Consider the following 19,113-nt stretch of genomic DNA (forward strand, 5'->3'; position numbering starts at 1 on the left):
CTGGAGTCTGTAGTCTGACCCTGACACCCAAAAACCCCTGCTGCCCTTTGGAGAGCAGCGTCTGTCCCTGGACCCCAGGAGGTGTGCGGTAGGACAGTAGGCTCAGACAAGGATGGGGACAATGGTCAGCTCTGGCTGCACTGTCCATTCAAGACTTCCCATACCTGCTCTGTAGGATCCACCCAGCAAGTTGCTCCCCCGTGGTCCAGGACTCCACCTCAGCTGAGTAGCACTCCTCTGTAGGGGAGGGAGTGTGGCAGGGTAAGGGACAGCAGGGTGTAGCGGATGGCAAGGGGCGGCTGTCCCTGGGGTCCCAGAAACAGGACAGAAGGGAGAATAGAGTCACAGAGGGGGGCAGCAGGAAGGCAGAGGCAGGAAGGAACCAGGGAGGGTAGAGGCAGGGCTGGCTCCACTGTGGGCCTGGGAGGCTTTTGAGGGAGGTGGCCATCACCATTGAAGGTAAAAACGTCTAGTGCCATCCGGCCCCGCCGCCATCCGGCCTTCCACTCGAGCTGGGTGGGAGGGTGGGCCCGGGCAAACCCTGGGGCCAATGGGGTCTGCTCCAGGGCCCCTAGCAGCTTGTGCTGGCACAGCGCCGCCATGCCCTGGGGGGCGTGGTCAGACACGAATCTGTGGGGACAGCACAGAGCTGCTGTGCAGTGCAGTCGTGCATGAACCCCATCCACCAGGTCCCCTCTGGCCGGTCCCATTACTTGAGCAGCGGCTTCTGCAGGGCAGGTGTTGGGGGGAAGGCGCTGAGCAGGACGGCCATGAGTGCCCAGCCTCGCTGGCTCTGCTGCTCATCGGGGTTGTGCCAGAGCTGAGCCACGAGCTGGCTGAAGAGCTCGTCCCTCAGCCCTGGCCGGCGCTGCCCCTGCTGCACCAGGTAAGTGCCCATGGTCTGCTCCTGCCAGGACTGCAGGGATCCATACCCCAGGAGCCGCAGCATCTATGACACAAAGTCAGGCCAGGGCAGGAGTTACAGGACTCTCATGTGCTGCTCCAGCCCGTGAGGGACCCTGTCCTCTCCCTGATGCGGCACTTACCACCTTGTTGATGTCCAGGGCATGCTGAGGGTTCTCTCCTTCCAGCTGAGTCAGTGGCTTGGCCAGAGGCCACCCTGGACTGGGCAGGGATGGCTCCTGCAGAGAAGGAGAGTGACACAGAGCTTGTCCTCTGTGCTGACAAGGGGAAGGACAGTGTCTTGGGGGGCCCCCATAGAAACATGCACCTTGGGAGAAGGGGAGCGGTTGGGATGTAAAGCCATCTTAGAAATGTGTCCTTCTAGCGAGGCATGGTGGCACATGCCTATAATCCCAGCATTCAGGCAGGAGGACTGCCCTGAGTTCGAGGCCAGCCTGGGCTACATAGTGAGACCCTGTCTCAAAACAACAACAACAAAAATGTGCCTTTCTGTTTGTTTCTTTTGATTTTGGTGTTTTGAGACCAAACTACTCTCACTATGTAGTTCAAGTGAGCCTTGAATTCACTGTGTATCCCAGGTTGGCCTCAAACTCATAGGGATCCTCCTGCTTCAGCCTCCTGAGTGCTGAGATTACAGGAATGTGCCACCATGCCTAGCTCAAAAATGTATCTTAGTAGCTCTTTGGTTAGAAGATTCATAACCATACATGCAGAAAACAGAAAAGACTAAAAATTAAAACTATCATTAACATTCCACAGCCAAAGATAAACCTTACTTAGCATTTTAGCCTTTCTTTCTTGTGCTTTTGTTGGTTGGGTTTTTTTTTAAAGACAGGATCTCACCTTGTAGTGCAGGCTGGCCTTGGACTCACTGTGTAGTCCAGGCTGGCCTTGAACTCAGGTTATCCTCCTGCCTCAGCCTCCTAAATGCTGGGATTAAAGGATTATGCCCCCATGCTCAGCTCTTATCTTCATTTCTATGCATAGAGACATACCTCCCAGCACACTCCATCCCATTTTAGTTTTTTTTGGTGTGTGGGTTTTTTTGGTACTGGGGATTGAATGCAGGGCCCTCACACTGAGAGGCATCCCCAGTCTTTTTTAAAAAAAATTTAAGACAGTCTTGCTAAGTCACTAGATTGCCCAGGCTGGGCTTGAATTTGTGATCTTCCTGTCTCCCTCTTCCAGCATGGTGGGATTACACCCCTGTGGCACCAAGTCCAGCCCTTGTTTTTAAAGAGAATTGGGATTCTGCCATATGTGCAGTTTTGAATCCTGTTTTTGCACTTCACACTGCAGCCTGGACAGTTTCTGTTGTCAAACATTCTTTAACAGTATGACTTCAACAGCAGGATAATACGACAGGTATACAAAGGTGTGGCCTCACAGACTGAAATCATACTCCACAATGAGCTCTTTCGGTTGAATGGATATTTTCAAAGCAGTTTTGCTGCATCCACAGCCCTGACAGCTACAGAAAGCAGAGAAAGGGAGCGACCAGCTTCCACATGGCAGGCGCTAACACGGGGTATGCTGGGCTTGCGGGCAGCACACAGGCCTGGGGGCCCACCTGAAAGCTGGTAGAGATGAAGCTGGAGAAGGGAAACAGGTCAATGTCCGGTGGGAGGGTCAGGCTGGGCCGGGAGGGAACCTCAGGAGGAAGAGTCTCTGTGATGATTCCAGCCAGGGCATCCTGTTGGCCTGGGAAGGAGCACCGGGAGGCAGCACAGACACCAGGTATGATGCCTGAAATGGCACCAACCCTACCGTCCTCGTTGGTCACCAGCCCCTGTCAGCAGGAAGCCGGCGGGGAGCTGACGGGAGAGGTAGATCCGCCGCAAAACCAGTAAGACGCACCTTCTGCCGCCCTCAGCATGGCTGCCAGCTCAGCTGGGATCTCCAAGCGCTCCAGCTCCTGGTGGACAGGACCAAGTTACCAGGAGCTAAGAGAGGGGCCCGCTGTTCCCCTCACTCCCACGATGATATAAATATCCTCCCTGGAGACTAAAGACTGTGGTCCTGGGTACTTACACAAGCAGCACCCCAAGAACCCTCCTAGGGAAGAAAGGGCACTGGAGAGCCATGGGTACCCAGTCCTCTGCTCAGGGGCACATGAGGGACAACATTCCTGGTGACACCTCTGCCTCCAGGCTTCCCCTAAGCTGCGCCAGGTGTTGGGGATTCATACTCCATGTAGAGGCCCCTCCCACTTGAGGCCACTTACCATGCTTGGCACTGTCCCCGAGATCCTGCTGCTGTGCTGGCCACACTGATGCCCAGGCTGTGGGGAGATATAGGATGAGCTGACGCCCTGTCAGGACCCACCATGAGCTTCCCAGCAGCTACTCCCCAGCTCTGCAGGTCAGCTGTCCCTAGGGCCCTTAGGAGGCCCTGATACCTGCAAAGGAACAGCAGACCCAGAGGGACAGGGGCTGGCCTGTAGTGTGCCCCTGGCTGCCCCCGGCCTTCTGAGCTCTCACCGTCTCTGTGCTGTGGACGTCACTGCCTGTCTGCCCAGGGTACCGGGAAGAGGGCAGGAAGAAGGGAAGAAATGGTCCCAGGGGACAAAGTCCAGCCAGGGAGAGGCCAGGGAGGGGGGCAGCACATGGGCGCTGACCTTTGAGCAGCTTTATGGCCCTTAAAGTGGAATCATTAGGCAAGAGGGGGAAGAGTAGGGGCCCATGGAGGGCTGGAGGGAATGGAAGGAACCCCAGGGGAGAAGGGGTGTGGGAAGCATGAAGGAAGGCAGCCGCGGCCTCCTAGGGCCCCTGCCTGCCCTGGCCAGGCAGAAGGAAAGGGAAGAGCTCAAGGAACAACCGTCTCTGAGCCTTGGTCCCTGGGAGGTTGGGCTAAGAGGCTGAGTGCTGAGGCTCAGCGACTCGCCCGAGAAGGCTGCACGGCTTTTACCCCGAGTCTCTTCAGCCCAGCAGCCTCCCCACACCCGGTCACCTTCAGCCTCTGCCGTCTCTGGAGCAGGGGCCTGGTCACCAGGAGCACAGTGTTCAGCTGTGCCAGAGCTGCCCGCCGCCGGAGGTATCGCTTCCTGGAGGTCATGGGGGATGATGAACGGATGAGGGCTCCAAACTGACACTCCCTGCCTGACACCTGAGTCCTCTAAGCTTGGACACTAATGTGGAACCTGACTCTGATTAGCCAAGGCCCTGGATGTTCAACAGAAGCAACAGGGAAAGCACAGGACCCCATAAAAGAACAGGTAGGTTGAGAGCCTATTTAACATAGAGGATTAAGACCTTGTAACGGTTGATACATTGTGTCAACTCGAGAAGTTTAGAAGTTTAAATAAAGAGGAGGGCAGGGAGTGGTGTGAGTGCTACACCCGCCCTGGGGATGGGTAGTCTGCTTACAATATAAGGGAGGAAGAAAGGTTTGTTCTCTCCCTTTTTGCTCTTGCTACTTTTGCTGTTTTCTGTCACCTGAATTGTTGCCCCTCTGCCACATCACCCTGCCTTGGAGCCAGCTGATTATGGACTGAAACTTCCACAAACTGTGAGCTAAATAAACTTTTCCTTCCTTAATTTTGGGTGTTGTGTATTTTGTCTCAGCAATGAGAGAAAAATAACTAAGACAGATCTGCTTGTTGAGCCAGACTACCCAGGCTCAAATCAGTCCCCTCCTAATTAGGTGCCACAGCCTTGGATCAATGACTTTCCCTGTGTTCTACTGGCAAGGAAGACTTTATAAAATTAAAAAGGAACCTCACTGAAAATCTAACAAGAGATTTTGGAAGAGGAAACATGTAAATAAAATAGCTTCAAAAGTTTCCCAGATATAAGAAGACCGGACTCATCAAAGGAGGTCTGTGCAAGATAAACATTTAAAAATAGGGCTGGGGGTGTGTGGTTCAGTACTTGCCTAGCATTTGTGAGGCCCTGGGCTCTAGCCCCAAAGCTCTCTCTCTCTCTCTCTTTTATTTTTATTTTTTTGGTTTTTTAATTTTAAAAATAAAAGGAGGAAAACATTAACAGACAGACAACCTTTTACAAAATAGCAAAAGAACAATACAAACAATAGTTACAAAGTGGTAGGAAATTAACAGTGCTTGTTGTATTATATATTGTCTCTCTCTCTCTCTCTCTGACACACACACCCACACACACACTCACACAAGACAATTTACAGGATAGAAAGTATTTGCAAAGCATATATTTAATAGTGGCTTAATATCCAGAAAATATAAAGAGCACCCTACAGCTCAACAAAAAAGAGATAACCTAATTAAAAAACCATGGAGAGGACTTGAACAGACATTTTATTGAAGAAGATATGCTCACGGCTAAGAAGGACATGAAAATATATCCAACATCCCTGGGCACTAGAGAAATGCAAAGCAAAACCGTGATATCCTTCTTCACACCCATGAGGATGGCTATAACTAAAAAGACAGAAGATAACAGGTATCAGCAAGGATGCAGAGAAGCTGGGACCCTGGTAAACTGCCAGTAGGAATATAAGGTGATGTGGGAGATAGTTGGGCAGCTCCTCAAAAAGTTCAACATCAAACAAATGACTACAGAAGCTTGAAAGCACAGACTAGAATAGATACTGTACTTGTATACCCACATTCATAGCAGCTTTATTCATAAGTAATGGAAACAATTCAAATATCTATCAGTAGATAAACAGGTATAAATAATGTGTAGTCAGTCTGTGCAAGGGAATATTACTGAGCCATAAAGAGAAATGAAATCCTAGCCAGGCATGGTGGTGCACACCTGTAATTCCTGCACTCAGGAGGCTAAGGTAGGAGGATTGCTGTGAGATCAAAGCAGCTGAAGCTACATAATGAGTTCAAGGGTGGCCTGGACTACATAGTGAGATTCTGTCTCAAAAAACAAACAAAAAATAAATAAACAAAAAAACCAAAATAGAAAGAAAGGGGGAAAAAAAAAAAGAAACAAATGCCTCATATAAGCTCTAACACACACGTTTGGAAACATTATGGTAAGCCGGGTGTGGTGGTACACACCTATGATCCCAGCACTCTAGGAGACTGTGGCGGAGGGATCACAAGTTTGAACCCAGCCTGGGCAATTTTGCAATTTAACAAGACCCTGTCTCAAAATAAAAAGTAAAAAAGGAGTGGGCTGTAGCTTGGTGTAAAGACCCTGGGTTTAATCTCTAGTACCACAAAAACAAAATTATTATGCCAAGTAAAGTAAGCCAGACATAAAAGGAAATGTTGTGTAAGTCGGCTCCCAGGAAATACCTAGAAAAGCCAGATTCATAGACACAGAAAGTAGAATGAAGGTTGCCAGGAGCTGGGGCAGAGGACAGGATGCTAAACGCTATAGATTTGCTGTTTATGTGGTAGAAAGTTTTGGATACAGATAGTGGTGATGGTTACCCCCTCTTCCAAGGGCCCCAGTCTTTACTTGATTCTCTGCCCTCTTGTCACCTTTGGGGTGGTGGGTGGCTGGTTTGCTGTCTGAATCAGACTCCCTTACTAGCCTGGGATGTGCCATCCCTGCTCTCTGCATCCCTGCATCACCAGCATCTGCAAGGGTGATATAGACAGTGGTCACCTGGCAGCAGCTGCTGAATGAGCAAAGGCAGGCTGGGAAGGGCCAGCAGGCATTAATGCAGCAGACAGGAGTTAATCAGAAAGGGTCACATTATAAGACTAAGAAGTCCAAGTGGCTGGAGTGTAAAAATCTGGCCTAAACCCAGGCTGGAGAGGTAGGCAGGACCTTATACAACCTGACTCATTCTTTTAAGGGAAGAAAGATTTATATGATCTGAAGAGAAACCAGAGTATGATTCATTCTTTTAAATGATCATTCTTTTTTTGTTTCTTTGTTTTGTTTTGTTTTTTAAGATGAGATCTCACTAATGGCTTCAGGCTGGCTGTGAACTCACTATGTAGTCCAGGCTGGCCTCAAACTCATGGAGATCCTCCTGCCTCAGCCTCCCAAGTGCTGGGATTACAGGCGTGTGTCACTATACCTGGCTAAAAAATCATTCGTGCTTCAGGGTGAAGAAAAGATTAGGAAAAAGAATGGAGGAGTGAGAACTGCAGGTTCAGGCAGACTCATAAGGCAGTGAGTTCTCATGCCTGGGAATATTCAAGCAGAGGCTGCATGGGTGTGGGTAGGAGAAGCCAGAGTTGATGAGACAGCATGGGGACAGGGCGACTCATCTTGAAAGTCTCTGTCTCCTGGACTCTGCCACACCACCTGGAGGAGGAGCCAATGGTCTTTTCCCACCCACTTCAGCCCTTGGCCCAAGTGCCTGCCCACCTGGCCTGGAGCCCACGCACTCGAGCCTGCAGCCGGGGCAGGAGGCGGAGGCGCTGGCGGGCGATGCAGGTGCGGAGGCCACGACGCAGGGTGAGCAAGGCCTGGGAGCGCCGCTGGGCCCAGAGTCGCTCCAGCTGCTGCCAGCCCTGCTCCTGCAAGAGGACCTGTGGGCAGAGGTGTGGCTGCAGATGGGATAGGCGCAGGGGCCCAGGTGCACCTGCTCTTCCCTGGCCTCAGCCTCCTCCCCTTCCAGCCAAACTCTGTATCCAGGACAGAGTGCCCTGGGCAGCCTGCCACCCAGCCCTACTCCATCGTGCCAGCACTTGCAGGACCACCCAACGCGAGTGGTCCCTGCTTGTGCCTGAAGGTGCCTCTCCCCTCCCTCCATGCCTGACTGCTTGCACACAGACGCCGGAACCCACCTGGGTGGCTCCGAGGTGACAGAGTGGAGACTCAGCCCCCAGCACACTGCTGAGGATGGCTCCACACCTCTCTCGGTCAGAGGAGCTGCCTTGTTTCTCTGTCCCCAGAGCCTGGAACCTGCCCCAAGGACACACAGCCTACATCAGAACAGCGAGGGCTCCCCTGAGTTCCTCTCTAGTGATCCAGTTTTATGGTCATTCCACAGTCTGGGAGGCCTGTTACAGCCAGGCACTCAGCGGGGTGAGGACATCCGGCCACGCATGGGGAGGTGCGACCTTGGCTCAGGAGAGGAGATGGGCGGTGAGAAGCCTGTGCATGGAGGGGGCCCTGAGGCTGGTTCGGGATGGTGGGAGCAAGGGGAGTGTGGTCCTGCAGCTTCCGTCTGTCCTGGGTGCCCAGCAGCCCCCAACACAGTGTGTCTCAAGTGTGGCTGTGGAAGGGAGAAGGTGGGGAAGGGGACACAGGGCAGCAAGGGTGGCTCATCAGTAGATCATTAAACAGACTTTGTTGGTGCTATGGGGACAGCAGCACCCCAAGCTCCCTCCACCCAGCCTCAGGGCTCAGGGTTCCTAGGAGTGGCAACTGCTGCAGCCGTAGAGGGTCCAGAGGGCGGGGACAGAGCCTTCCTGGCCTGGCCTTCTCGGGAACAACCTCAAGGACAGCGGCACACACACCTGCTGCCTGCTTCTAGCCCTGCCCGTTGGCCAGGCTCTCCACGCTACCAAGGCTATCATGACATGACAAACGGGGCTACCAGTGCCTGGGGTGAGGCAGCCCTTCAGGGGGTTTCGAGAGGCCAGTAGCCAGCGGTGAGGACAAATATGCAAACAACAACACAACAAAGCCACCAGCTTTCCCAGGCGTTTCCAAAGTCCCCAAAGCGAGCCACCTTCATCCTCCGTGTGTCATTGCTGGCTTGGCCACCCCTCCTGCCATCTGAGAGGCTCCGCTCCTGGTGCACCAGCTCCATCTCACTAACTCATCCTTTTCTACACGGGAAGCCGCCCAGGGCAGGCACTGTCCCACCCCTCTCTAACCGGGCGCTACAGTCTTGCTGGGTGGAAGAGGGGCTGGGGAAGGCAGGAGGGACAGTAAACAAGGAGAGGAAGGAGACACAGGGAAAGAGGAAGGAGAGGAGGGAGAGAAGGAAGGCGCCCTGGGCCTGCCAGGCCTGCTGGGGCCCTCCTCATCTGTCCTTCCTGAAGTCACTGGGCTCTTAGCTGCCATGTCCCAGGGCCCTACCTGGCCAGGAAGGCCCGGAAGGGGATGCGCATGGGGAAGTGGGCACTGCGGATGCCTATGGTCTCCAGGATGCCAGCCTGGTGCAGCTGCTCTGCCACATGTTCCACATCAAAGAGGTCTGGGATCTATGGCCAGAGACAGAATGGATGAGAGGAGCGGCCATGTGTTTATGGCAAAAGCGCCAAGGGAGGAGCCAGGAAGTGGAGGAAGAGGGGAGGCCTGGGGCCTGGGGTGGGGTGGGGTAGGCGGCTCACCTTTCCAGGGTTGGGGTTGAGGCACTGGATAAAATAAATGTGACTCCTGCAGAGTAAAGGGGGTTCACTGAGCACAGACCAGCACCTGGCCCCCAACTCTGGGGGCTCTCTTTTTTTTTTTGGTACTGGGAATTGAATTCAGGGCCTTGCGCTTGCCAGGCAGGCGCTGTGCCACTGAGCTACATCCCCGGCCCTCCGTGGGATCTCTAGTCGGGGTCACTCTTCTCACCTGCCCAGCCTTGCTAGGAGGTCCCCCAAGGACTGTAGGAAGCGGGAGGCCAGCGTGGGTTTATCTTGCTGGGGCTCTTCTTGCTGGAACAGGCTGCTGACCAGCTGCGAGCAAGATGGGGCTGAGCTGCCTGCCTCCCAACCTGTCCACTCCGTCCCGCAGCCCTGGGGAGCCAGCCCCCCAGGGCGCTGGGGATTCAGGGCTGCGCCTTGGGCAAGGGTCTACAGGGAGAAGGTAGAATGGGAGGGCTGCCAGGGGGCACCTGCAGCTGGCTCTGGGCAAGCATCTCCACCACGGCGGGATCGAGGTGGTCTCGGTTTCGGTTTAAGAACTTGTGAACCTGCCAGAGATGGATGGGGAGCCACAGAACAAAGGCTGAGGTGGCCAACTGCTTCTTGGGAGAGCATAGCCTCTCCCACATGCTTCACAAGACCACCCTGTCGTGAAGCCAATACTCTTACACACCTGTGGCAGCGGCTAGACTTTCTGTTTCATCCACTAGTTGGCCCATTGCTTATCAATGCCATCCGCATTTAGTCCTTGGCTTTCGATACATTTTCCTGTCTAGTACAGCAAATCCCTCCTTCATCCTCTGCTTCAGTCTTTCGTGGATTACTCCCATGCATTTCTTCTCCGGATAAAATTTGAATTTCTCTCTTTCACTCATGTGTGCAGTACTGGGGACTGAACCTGGAGCCTTTACATCGAACTATATCCTCAACCTCCCTTTTTTACTTTTTCAGACACGGTCTAAATTACTCAGGCTGAGGCTGGGTGTGGTGGTGCATGCCTATAATCCCAGCACTAGAGAGGCTGAGGCAGGAGGAGCATAGATTCAAAGCCAGCTTGGCCTACATAGTAAGTTCAAAGCTGAACTGAGACTCTGCCTCAAAAAACCCCAAAAAACCAACAAACCAACAAACCAAAAAAACAAAAAACAAAAAAGCTCAGGTTGAGCTTGAACAGAAAGTTCCCAGAGTGCTGCGATTACGGGTCTGTGCCACCATGCCTGGTTATGTTAATTTTTAACAAAACCCTTCTCCTATAAGAGTTATACCACAGCATTGCATTATTTTTCTAGAATAACTATGTAAGAACAGATCACACTGTTTCCACTGAAATGTGTGTGTGTGTGTGTGTGTGTGTGTGTGTGTGTGTTTCTCTCTCTTTCTCTCTCAGTGCTGGGAATGGAACCCATGGCCTTATACCCATTGACCTACAACCCCAGCTTTAGTTTCCTTCATTCCAACTTCTTGTATTTCTTTTTTTTTTTGGTTTTTCTCCGGTAGCGGGAACCGAACTCACGACCTTGCGCTTGCCAGGCAGGCGCTTTTGCCGCTGATTGTATTTCTTGTTTGAGCAACTTCTGGGTAGTTTTTCTTTTTACTCCTACAACCAGAGCATGCCACCTCCTCCATGTCACTCTTCCTACCTCAAAACTGCCAGTCACACTGTCTCTCCTTGGGGACCAGACCCGCACCCCCTCAGTGGCTATCCTGCTGGGCAGGCGAAAAAGCCTCCCTGGTGACATGGAATTCGAAGGGATGTCCCCTCAGTGAGCACTTTCCAGGCCTCTTGGTCTTACTGTAGGCTAGGTTTTTGTACCCATTTTACAGAGAGGAAAGAGACCCAGAAGGCAAAGTAAACAGTTGGAGTTCTCAGACCCAGCTGTTAGCAAAGTATTTCCCAGGCTCGTGGTCTGCTCTACATCTGGAAGGTCCCAAGGCTTTGACTCCCCCACTCCATAATTCTCCCCCAGTCACACTTGGGTCTGGGTGGGGCCTGTGGTCTAGGTGGCGACACACAGCCAAGCTTCAGAACGGGCCTCCCTTCCTCCACTCCCCTCACCTACCAGTGACTCAGTTTGGGAGGGGACACCAAGGTCACAATGACTCACTGATTCACCTGGAGTCTGTCCCCGAGGCCGGATACCTGGTAGGTGACAGTCCCAGCATAATGTCGCACAGTGAAGATGGGCAGGGGCAGCTGGGGCTTGGCATAGCTTGGGTGATCACTATGGTGATAGTGACACTTCTGGAGGAAGGTGTGGTCCGTGGCCTGATAAGGGGTGGAGTTAAGCATCCCTCAGGCTTTGTACGTGCAGTCCCCGCCTGCACTGCTCACCCTCCCCGAGGCAGTATGACACAGCCTGAGTAGAAGGTAGTACAGTCCCCTTCCCTCAACTTCTCTCTCAGGCGGGATGCAGCACTCTGCATTTGAGTCTCTATAAAGAGTATTATCTCTTTTTCTCAGTGACTTTACACAGTCAAGTACCATCTGTGAAAGACGTGGTGCTCTCGCCCCACAACCATCTCCGTCAACACAAGCTTTGGTGGTCGTGGAAGAAACCTGACTGAGCCATTTAAAGGAAATGGTGGTGGGGGCTTTAAGGCAGACACATTTGTCACTCCGAGGAGTATGGTCCCATAATTCCAAGACTAAAATGTCTTTCTCTTTCTTTTTTTGCAGTGCTGGGCATGGAACCTACAGTCTCACACAGGCTAGGCAAGCACTTTATCATGGAGCTACATCTCCAGGCCAAAAGTCATATTCAAAATGTCACCTCGGGGGCTGGGGATTTAGGGGGGCTGGGGATTTAGCTCAGCGGCAAAAGCGCCTGCCTTGTAAGCACAAGGTCGTGAGTTTGGTTCCCGGTACCGGAGAAAAACCAAAAAAAAACAAAAAAAAAAAAAAAAAAAAAAAAACAAAAAAAAACCACAAAATGTTACCTCAGTGGAGGTTATTTCACAGAGCTAAGGAACAGCACATCAGCGGCAAAGGCCTGGAGGGAACATACCTTAGTGCCATGCAAGTGATAATTCACTTGGGGTGATAATTCTAGGGCCAGCACCACCTCTGACGCACATGGTGCTACATTCCAAGTAATGCACTTAATGGATGGTGTCAAGTCCAGGAAAACCCTGCTGGGTTCTTCCAAAAATAGCCCTGGACCTCAAAGACACCTGTGACAAGTTTTAATAAAATGTTCTGGAATGTGAAGTGGGAAAAACAATTATTTACAAGTTTATAAATGATTAGATATAACAATTATATACATTGTTATACCTAATAAGGAATTTCAAATATGTGTTAATAAATGATTTTTTCCCCCCCAGTACTGGGGATTGAACCCAGCGCTTTCATACTGAGCTATATCCTCAACTCATTGCATTCTGAGCTTTTTATTTTGAGACCGGGTCTTGGTAAGTCCCTAAATTTCCCAGGCTGGGGTTGAACTTGTGATTCTTTTTTCTCAGACCCCCACAGTGCTGGGATTACAAATGTGCAATACAGTACCTAGGATTCTCTCTCTCTTTGAAAATAAAATCTCACTATTTAGCCCAGGGTGGCCTCAAACTTGAAATCCTCTTGCCTCAGCCTCCTGAATATTGGGATTAGAGGCTCACACCACCATGCCTGGGCATTTAAAAAATTAAAATTAACATTTCTTTCGTGCTATACTGTGGGCTTCAAGAAGGGAGAGACTTGGTCTATGATCACCTTTTATCCTTAGTATGGTCCCCTACCTTCCTTCTTTAGGGAGCCCTGAACATGTGCTGGGACAGAGCTGGAAGCCTCATATAAGGCCCCAGTCCTCACAGAACTTAGTCCAGTACAGAGGAAAGAGTACATGAATAAATCTGCTCCATAATCACACTTAGCTGTGAGTGTTAAATATAAAGAATGAGGCTAAAGCATAAGGAGGAATATTTAGGTAGAGCGAGCAGATGTCAGGTAAAAGGTGTTTGTAGAATGCATGCACACGGCCTTGAGGTTTGTCCCTTACAGTTGGAGGCCTGAGTGACACCTGGCCACCATCAGAGAGGACCCGCAGAAGTCCTTTGTGACCCCTGCCCAGGCCCCCAGCCCGGCTCATCGGGCACTACTGACCTCCCTCCTATGGCAAGGACTTGAGCCCCAGAGCCCAAGAGCTCAAGATCTTGCTTGAGCTCCCCCAGAGGTGAGACGAGAGAGAGGGCCTCCCCTTGGTGTCCTTCCCAGGCTGTGTCCAGCGGCTGTGGGCAGGGGCTCCCACATTCAGCTTTGCTGTCCCCCAGGCCATCCTGCTGCTCTGGGCCCCCACCTCTTACCCCCGATACTGGGGTCACTGTCCCGCCCTCACCTGAGACAGCCATGTCTGGGCATCCAGCATACTCAGGAGGCTGTGGGGCTGGTCCACCAAGAGGTCCAGGCAGGACTCCCATGGAGGCTGAGGGATGGGCGTCCAGGGCAGCAGCTCCCGCCGACACTCCTCCTGGAACAGCCTGCATCTGGCCTTTTTTCTCCCTTTCCCTTCAATATTGGGGACTGAATCACTGAGCTCCATCCCCAGCCCTTTTTTATCTTTTTACTTTCAGACAGGGTCTCACTAAGTTGCCCAGGTTGGGTTCGAACTTACAATCCTTTGGCCTTCGCCTCCCAGAGTGCTGGGATTCCAGGCCTCAGCCACCACACCTGGCTGCATTCAGCCATTAATAGTTCAGTGTTTTCCAGGGACTCACTGAGCTGGCGCAGGGGTGAGCTTCCGCTTTATAGATGAGCAAACCAGGGCCCAGAAGGACGGAGCCTCCCCAAGGAAAGTGGGCTTTGGGACCCAGCTCTTAAGGTACCACTCTCTTTACTGAGGTGGCCACTCTTGGGCAATGCCCAGGGGCCCGTCCAGGGCTACAGCCGGCTCCCTACCTCCTCCTGGGCCCGCAGCGTCTGGCTGGAGAAGAGCTGTAGGCGCTCGCTGGCCAGGTTGTTGCACAGCTGTTCCAGACTGTTCACCTGCAGCGCCTGGGGCAGTGGGCAGTGAGGTGGGCATACACAGAGGGTGGGCAGAGGGTAGGTGGGGCTGCATACAGGGCCTGAGCCCTTCATCATCTCCTCAGGGGCCGCCCCATCCTTCTCTCCAGGGGTGCCCGGAGCTGATGCTGCAACCTTCAGGGTCAAGTCCAAAGGTCCTGGCACAGAGCAGGGGCCACTGCATGTCCAGCCTCTCTCTGGCTGCACACAGCCCTCTTCCCTGCTCCTGTACCACTGTGAGCCTTCATGGCTCTGGTCTCAGCCACCCTGGGGTCTGGAACGTGCCTTTGCTGGCTACTTAGCTTGCTGACTATGAGAACTGCACATCCTCATAAGCAGAGCCCCCTGGCTGTGGCCTTCACAAAGCCTTTCCAGCTTTTTCCCAGGGGACTGTGTGCCTTCCTCTGCAGCCCCAGGACTCCAAGCCCAGCCAAGTGCCCCTGCATGAGGCTGCACACCCCAAACACATGCACAAGTGCACACTCAGCACAGTCACTCCCTCTCAGACAAGGGATGGTCACCAAGGACACACATCAAGGACCAAGGTCACCGAGGACACAGATGGGGGCACTGAATGCTATGCATTCACAGTCTAAGGCAGCTTTCTCCTCTCCCTCCAGCCTCCCCATTGCCTCAAAGAGGGGAGTCTTCTGGCAAGGGGTGCAGAGGCTGTGGGAACTCAGGAAGGGATGGGAGACTCTCCCTCGGCCCTCCCCCTGGGCTCATGGGAGGTGAGGCTGTGTGCGGTCCATTCTGGGGCCTCTGAGGGTCCCTGCGAGGCCAAGAGGGACAGAGTACTTCAGAGCAAACGCTGGGGCAGGGCAGGGCAGAAAGGCTGCACCTAAGGAGCAGGCAGTTCTCAGGGACCCTCCTGTTATGAGCCCTACCTCCTGGACAGAAATGCTGTCCTCAGCCAGGTTAATGCACTTGCACAAGTCACAGGGCTCCTGAGCTGCCAGACACAAACCTTTCAGAGCCTCAGAGCTTCCAGAGCCCCAGCTCTTTAGTGGGAGGAACCCAGAGGGAAGCCAGGAGGGACCACAGAAGCAGAGCCCCTCCTTGGAAATGCACAGGTACACGTGGCAGGGATATCCTTCTCTCAGGCACACGTTTGGGAGGTGAGTGATGCAAGAGCTCCATGGTCACCTGCCAGCGTCACCTGAGTCCCCAGAGGCACAGCCTGTTCCCTTGCCCTTCCATCCTCAGGATTCCAGCCTCATCCTGGTGCTACGTAGCCCTCAGCTGCCCAGGAGTCATTGAGGAAGGAGACAGAGAAGGGACCCAACCCGACAGGCAGGCAGCTCAGCAAGAGCTAGCATCCCCCAGAAATATAACACAATGAAGTGGGTTCCCCCATCCTGGGTCTCACCCTGAGGGCTGACCTGAAAGCCATAGGCGTCCACGACAGTGATGGTGCGCTTGCTGCCTCCCTCCCCAGGGGGTGCCAGCCGTGAATTGATCCTCCTCAGGAGCCAGTTGAAGAGCCGAGAGTACAGGGCCTTGGCCAGAGCATCCCTGCAGGCACTGGGAGTCAGCCATGCAGAGCACAGCACTGGCCTGGCCCCACTCTCCTGTCCCCAGGGCCACCTGGCATCAATGGCGCTTTCCACGGGCAGAGATCTCGAGACCCGGCCATAGGGTGTCTCCTGGAGGCCAGAGGAGGGGCCTGTCAGAGCCTTGCAGGCACTCACCCAGCCCATAGGTGGTAGGATTGTTCCCCACTTCCCCAGGACCCTTGGGCTCACCATGACCCTCCGGGTGACAGCCCCTTCCAGGAGCTCTGGTGGCACCCGCAGCAGCCAGGCTGCTGTGTGGATCTCGGCCCAGCTGGACACTGCTGCCACCTCCTGGGATTCCCGCTGAATGGAGCAGGGGACAGGGAGGGCTCTGCTTGTGGAGTGGACGTATTCCCCAGGGTAGGGACAGGTAGCAAACTGCCTTGTGACCCAAAGGGACAGTAACACGTGGAAGATCTGGGCCATTAAGAGCCAGCCCCTGGGTCTGAGGGTCTTCAGTGCGGAGTCCTGACTTTCTCTCCTTACTAGCCAGGCAGATTTGTGAGTCTGTTTCCCTTCCTGAGCCTCTGCTGGCTTACTGCTAAAGGGGAAACAGTAATGGGTTCTCATAAGAACTAAGTTAGAAAACACACATAAGAGCTGCTCAGTTAATGCCAAGTACTCTTCTTAGGGGCAGCTGAGTGGAAGAGGCATTGGGAAGATGTAGAAGCAGCAGAGCTACTTTCTCATCTGTAGGATGGGGATTTGCCCAGAGCTTTGTAGTTTCCAGTACGCAAGGGCTTGGTAACATTGTCACTGTCCTGATCATGCAACCAACCACTGGCTCTGCCCATAGGGGAAGCTCACCTCTGAAGAAGAGAAGCAGATATTGCCCAGCTGCAGGACAGTGGCCAGCAAGGCCCAGACTGCGGTCAACTCCTTGGGGCACAAATCCAGCACCTGCAGGGCCCTCAGCAGCCCTGCAAAGTCCTGGGCATCCTCCTTGCCCCGGAGCCTGCAGGCCCGGCCCTGCGGGGCACAGTGGGGCTGGGGGCAGGGCCTGGCCCTCCCCCAGCCCCCTCCATCTGGCTCCTCTGAGGTGGAGACCTTGTCTGGGCAGCTCCCTCCCTGCACGTGAGGGGGTGCCCCACCTGGTTGAGGTAGTAGTAGGTCTCTGGTCCCTGAAGTGAGAGCTGCTCCCTCTCCATGGGGTCCAACCCCGCCAGCAGCTCATAAAAAACATGGAAGCTCCGCTCAGCCTGAGCCTTGGGAAGCAGGGATGGGTTAGGGGAGCAATGCCTGGAGCCCCAGCCCTCTTTTTCTTTCCCACTCTGGGACCTGTGATGGGGTGGACAGGAGGGTGGCGCTTACCTGAAACACCACTCTGGAAGTCTCGAGCAGATAATGTGATACAGAGGCTCCCACAATGACCCCACTGTGGACACAGGAGACAGATTTGGGGCCCCAGGGTACACAATAAGAGGCCTCGCCCAGGAAGGACAATGCATTCCCAGTAGCACCATGCCCACTGGGACCCCATCACTCACTGCTGCAGATAGAGACACAAGACCTGGCCAAAACGGCTGGCGTTGGCATTGAGGACGGTCTTGGCGTGGCCAAAGCTACCGAGGACCGGCAGCAGGTCACTCAGCTGTGTGGGGGAGGGTCACTCAGGTATCCCTGGGACAATGGTACCCACCATCCACTGAGGGTTCTCTACGCCTGCTGCCTGTGCTGTCCAAACCCCTAGCAGTCCCATCAGAAGAGCCCCACTCTGCCTCCAGAGCAGGCCAGGCCTGTGACTAATGCCCTAGGAGAAGCCAGAGGCTTTAATCCGCCACCCTCCTGGCCTAACGGAGGAGCCTGGTCTATCTATGGGAAATGGCCAGCTGCCCCTTGGGAGACAACCTCCATCCCAGCCTCACCCGGCACCCGCCTTCCCCGGTGTGGGCCTGTTCCAGGCTGTTGAGGAACTGCAAGATCCTCTTGGTGGCTTCTGTTTTCCCTGAGCCGCTGCGCCCCCTGCAGGAGGGGAGAACTATGCATGGGTGAAGGCCACTGGGAAGGTGTCCAGGAAGGGCATAGGGGACAGCCCCGCTGAGCCTGGGCACTGGGGATGTGCCACCTAGAAGAGACACCTACCCTACGGAAGATCCCCAGAGATGTGGAAAGAGAGAACTGAGGCACGGGGGCCAAACAGAAGTGCCACTCAAAGGCGATGTGTGACGATCTCGGGAGCATGGCCCTGATAAAGTCCACAGCTGCCACCCACAGTGCCAGGCCTGTAGGCCCTCGGTCTGGGCTCAGCCAAGCAGGATGGCAGGACTCACCCCAGGAGGATGCAGGGGTCCTGGCCTGGGCTCTGAGACAGGCTGTGGGCTGCGGCCACGATGGCAAAGATGTGTCTGCAGGTGGAGACAGATGGGTATCTGGAGTCTGCCCCAGGTGTAGGCTGGCTGTGCCCACAGGCCCGGGACTCAGTCACTGGATGTGCTGGGGTCTGGCCACCTGGGAGTGAGCACAGGGTCACAGGGACAAAGTCACCTACGGAATGGTGTTGGGGGCCTTCCCTGGGTGGTAGCTGGCCAAGACCTCAGGTGAGAAGAGAGGCAGGGGCTGGTAGGGGTTCAGTGCAAGCAGGAGGGGCCCCCCAAATGTCTGGGGAAGAAAGCAGAAGCTGCCATCAGGACATGGAGGGAACAGGGGAAAGTAAGTGGGGAGCTCTGATGCCCTCTGCCCAGCCCTGCTCTGTTCTGCAGGACTCCAGACAGAGGGCTTCACGCCCAGCCCAGGACTGAGGGGCCTCAAAGGTTCAGGGTGCCACTGTCCCCAGAGGAGATGAATCCCAGCCACCCTCCTCCCTGAAGCCCCCATACGTAGATGCGGCCGAGGTGAAACCTCTTCTTGAGACACAATAGCACGGAGCTGTCACACACCAGCCTGTGGGGACAGGGAGGGTGGGGGTGAGCAGCTGGGGATGAAGGAGTCCTGGGCTGGCTCTGCCACTGGCTGCAGGGACAGCTGGGGCAAGGCATCCAACCTCTGGGAGCTTTAACCATGGAACAGGGCGCACGCCTGAATCCTAGCGCTCTGAGAGCCAGGGGGTTAACAAGTTTGCACCTAGCCTGAGCAACTTAGTGACTTAGTAGGACCCGTCTCAAAAATAAAACGTAAAACGGGCAGTGAATGCAGCTCAGAGCCCTGGCTTTAATCCCCAGTATCTACCTACCCACCCCCCAAACTGGGGCGTCAGTAACTTGGGAACTACAAAGCAGCACCAGGCCCGCATCCAGCGGGAACCTTTTGCCAATGAGAAAACATGTCCGGTGGGGTGGGGGGGACACTTGATTTGCACTCCTCACCGGCCTCTCCAGCCAAAGGATCTTTGTGGGGTAAAAACCTTTGTCGGAGGAAGATCATTTACACATTTGCAAAGATGAGGGTGGGGCAGGATATGAGGAACCCCAAGTGCCCACTCGCCTGAGCCGGGCCAGGTCCTC

The 19,113-nt window shown here is 54.1% G+C and overlaps 1 protein-coding gene across 1 annotated transcript in view; it reads right to left on the bottom strand.

The window, feature by feature from the left end:
* LOC102018007 (unconventional myosin-XVB-like) overlaps positions 1 to 19,113 on the bottom strand; it is a gene marked incomplete at its 5' end in the record, with an annotated part of 32,117 nt that extends 13,004 nt beyond the window's left edge. Inside the window, 29 exon segments of the mRNA XM_005407496.2 lie at positions 165 to 237; positions 452 to 630; positions 714 to 949; positions 1,047 to 1,142; positions 2,495 to 2,625; positions 2,782 to 2,839; positions 3,149 to 3,205; positions 3,874 to 3,967; positions 7,182 to 7,345; positions 7,604 to 7,721; positions 8,847 to 8,971; positions 9,101 to 9,146; positions 9,330 to 9,433; positions 9,592 to 9,669; positions 11,262 to 11,387; positions 13,453 to 13,584; positions 14,013 to 14,108; positions 15,500 to 15,632; positions 15,705 to 15,763; positions 15,863 to 15,976; positions 16,481 to 16,642; positions 16,765 to 16,878; positions 16,985 to 17,048; positions 17,161 to 17,264; positions 17,539 to 17,635; positions 17,944 to 18,018; positions 18,162 to 18,271; positions 18,490 to 18,553; positions 19,094 to 19,113. Of these exon segments, the coding sequence (XP_005407553.2) occupies positions 165 to 237; positions 452 to 630; positions 714 to 949; positions 1,047 to 1,142; positions 2,495 to 2,625; positions 2,782 to 2,839; positions 3,149 to 3,205; positions 3,874 to 3,967; positions 7,182 to 7,345; positions 7,604 to 7,721; positions 8,847 to 8,971; positions 9,101 to 9,146; positions 9,330 to 9,433; positions 9,592 to 9,669; positions 11,262 to 11,387; positions 13,453 to 13,584; positions 14,013 to 14,108; positions 15,500 to 15,632; positions 15,705 to 15,763; positions 15,863 to 15,976; positions 16,481 to 16,642; positions 16,765 to 16,878; positions 16,985 to 17,048; positions 17,161 to 17,264; positions 17,539 to 17,635; positions 17,944 to 18,018; positions 18,162 to 18,271; positions 18,490 to 18,553; positions 19,094 to 19,113 (3,029 nt within the window).

The sequence above is a fragment of the Chinchilla lanigera genome, unplaced genomic scaffold (genome assembly GCF_000276665.1).
Source record: "Chinchilla lanigera isolate Chin_1 unplaced genomic scaffold, ChiLan1.0 scaffold00105, whole genome shotgun sequence".
In the NCBI taxonomy this organism is placed as follows: domain Eukaryota; kingdom Metazoa; phylum Chordata; class Mammalia; order Rodentia; family Chinchillidae; genus Chinchilla; species Chinchilla lanigera.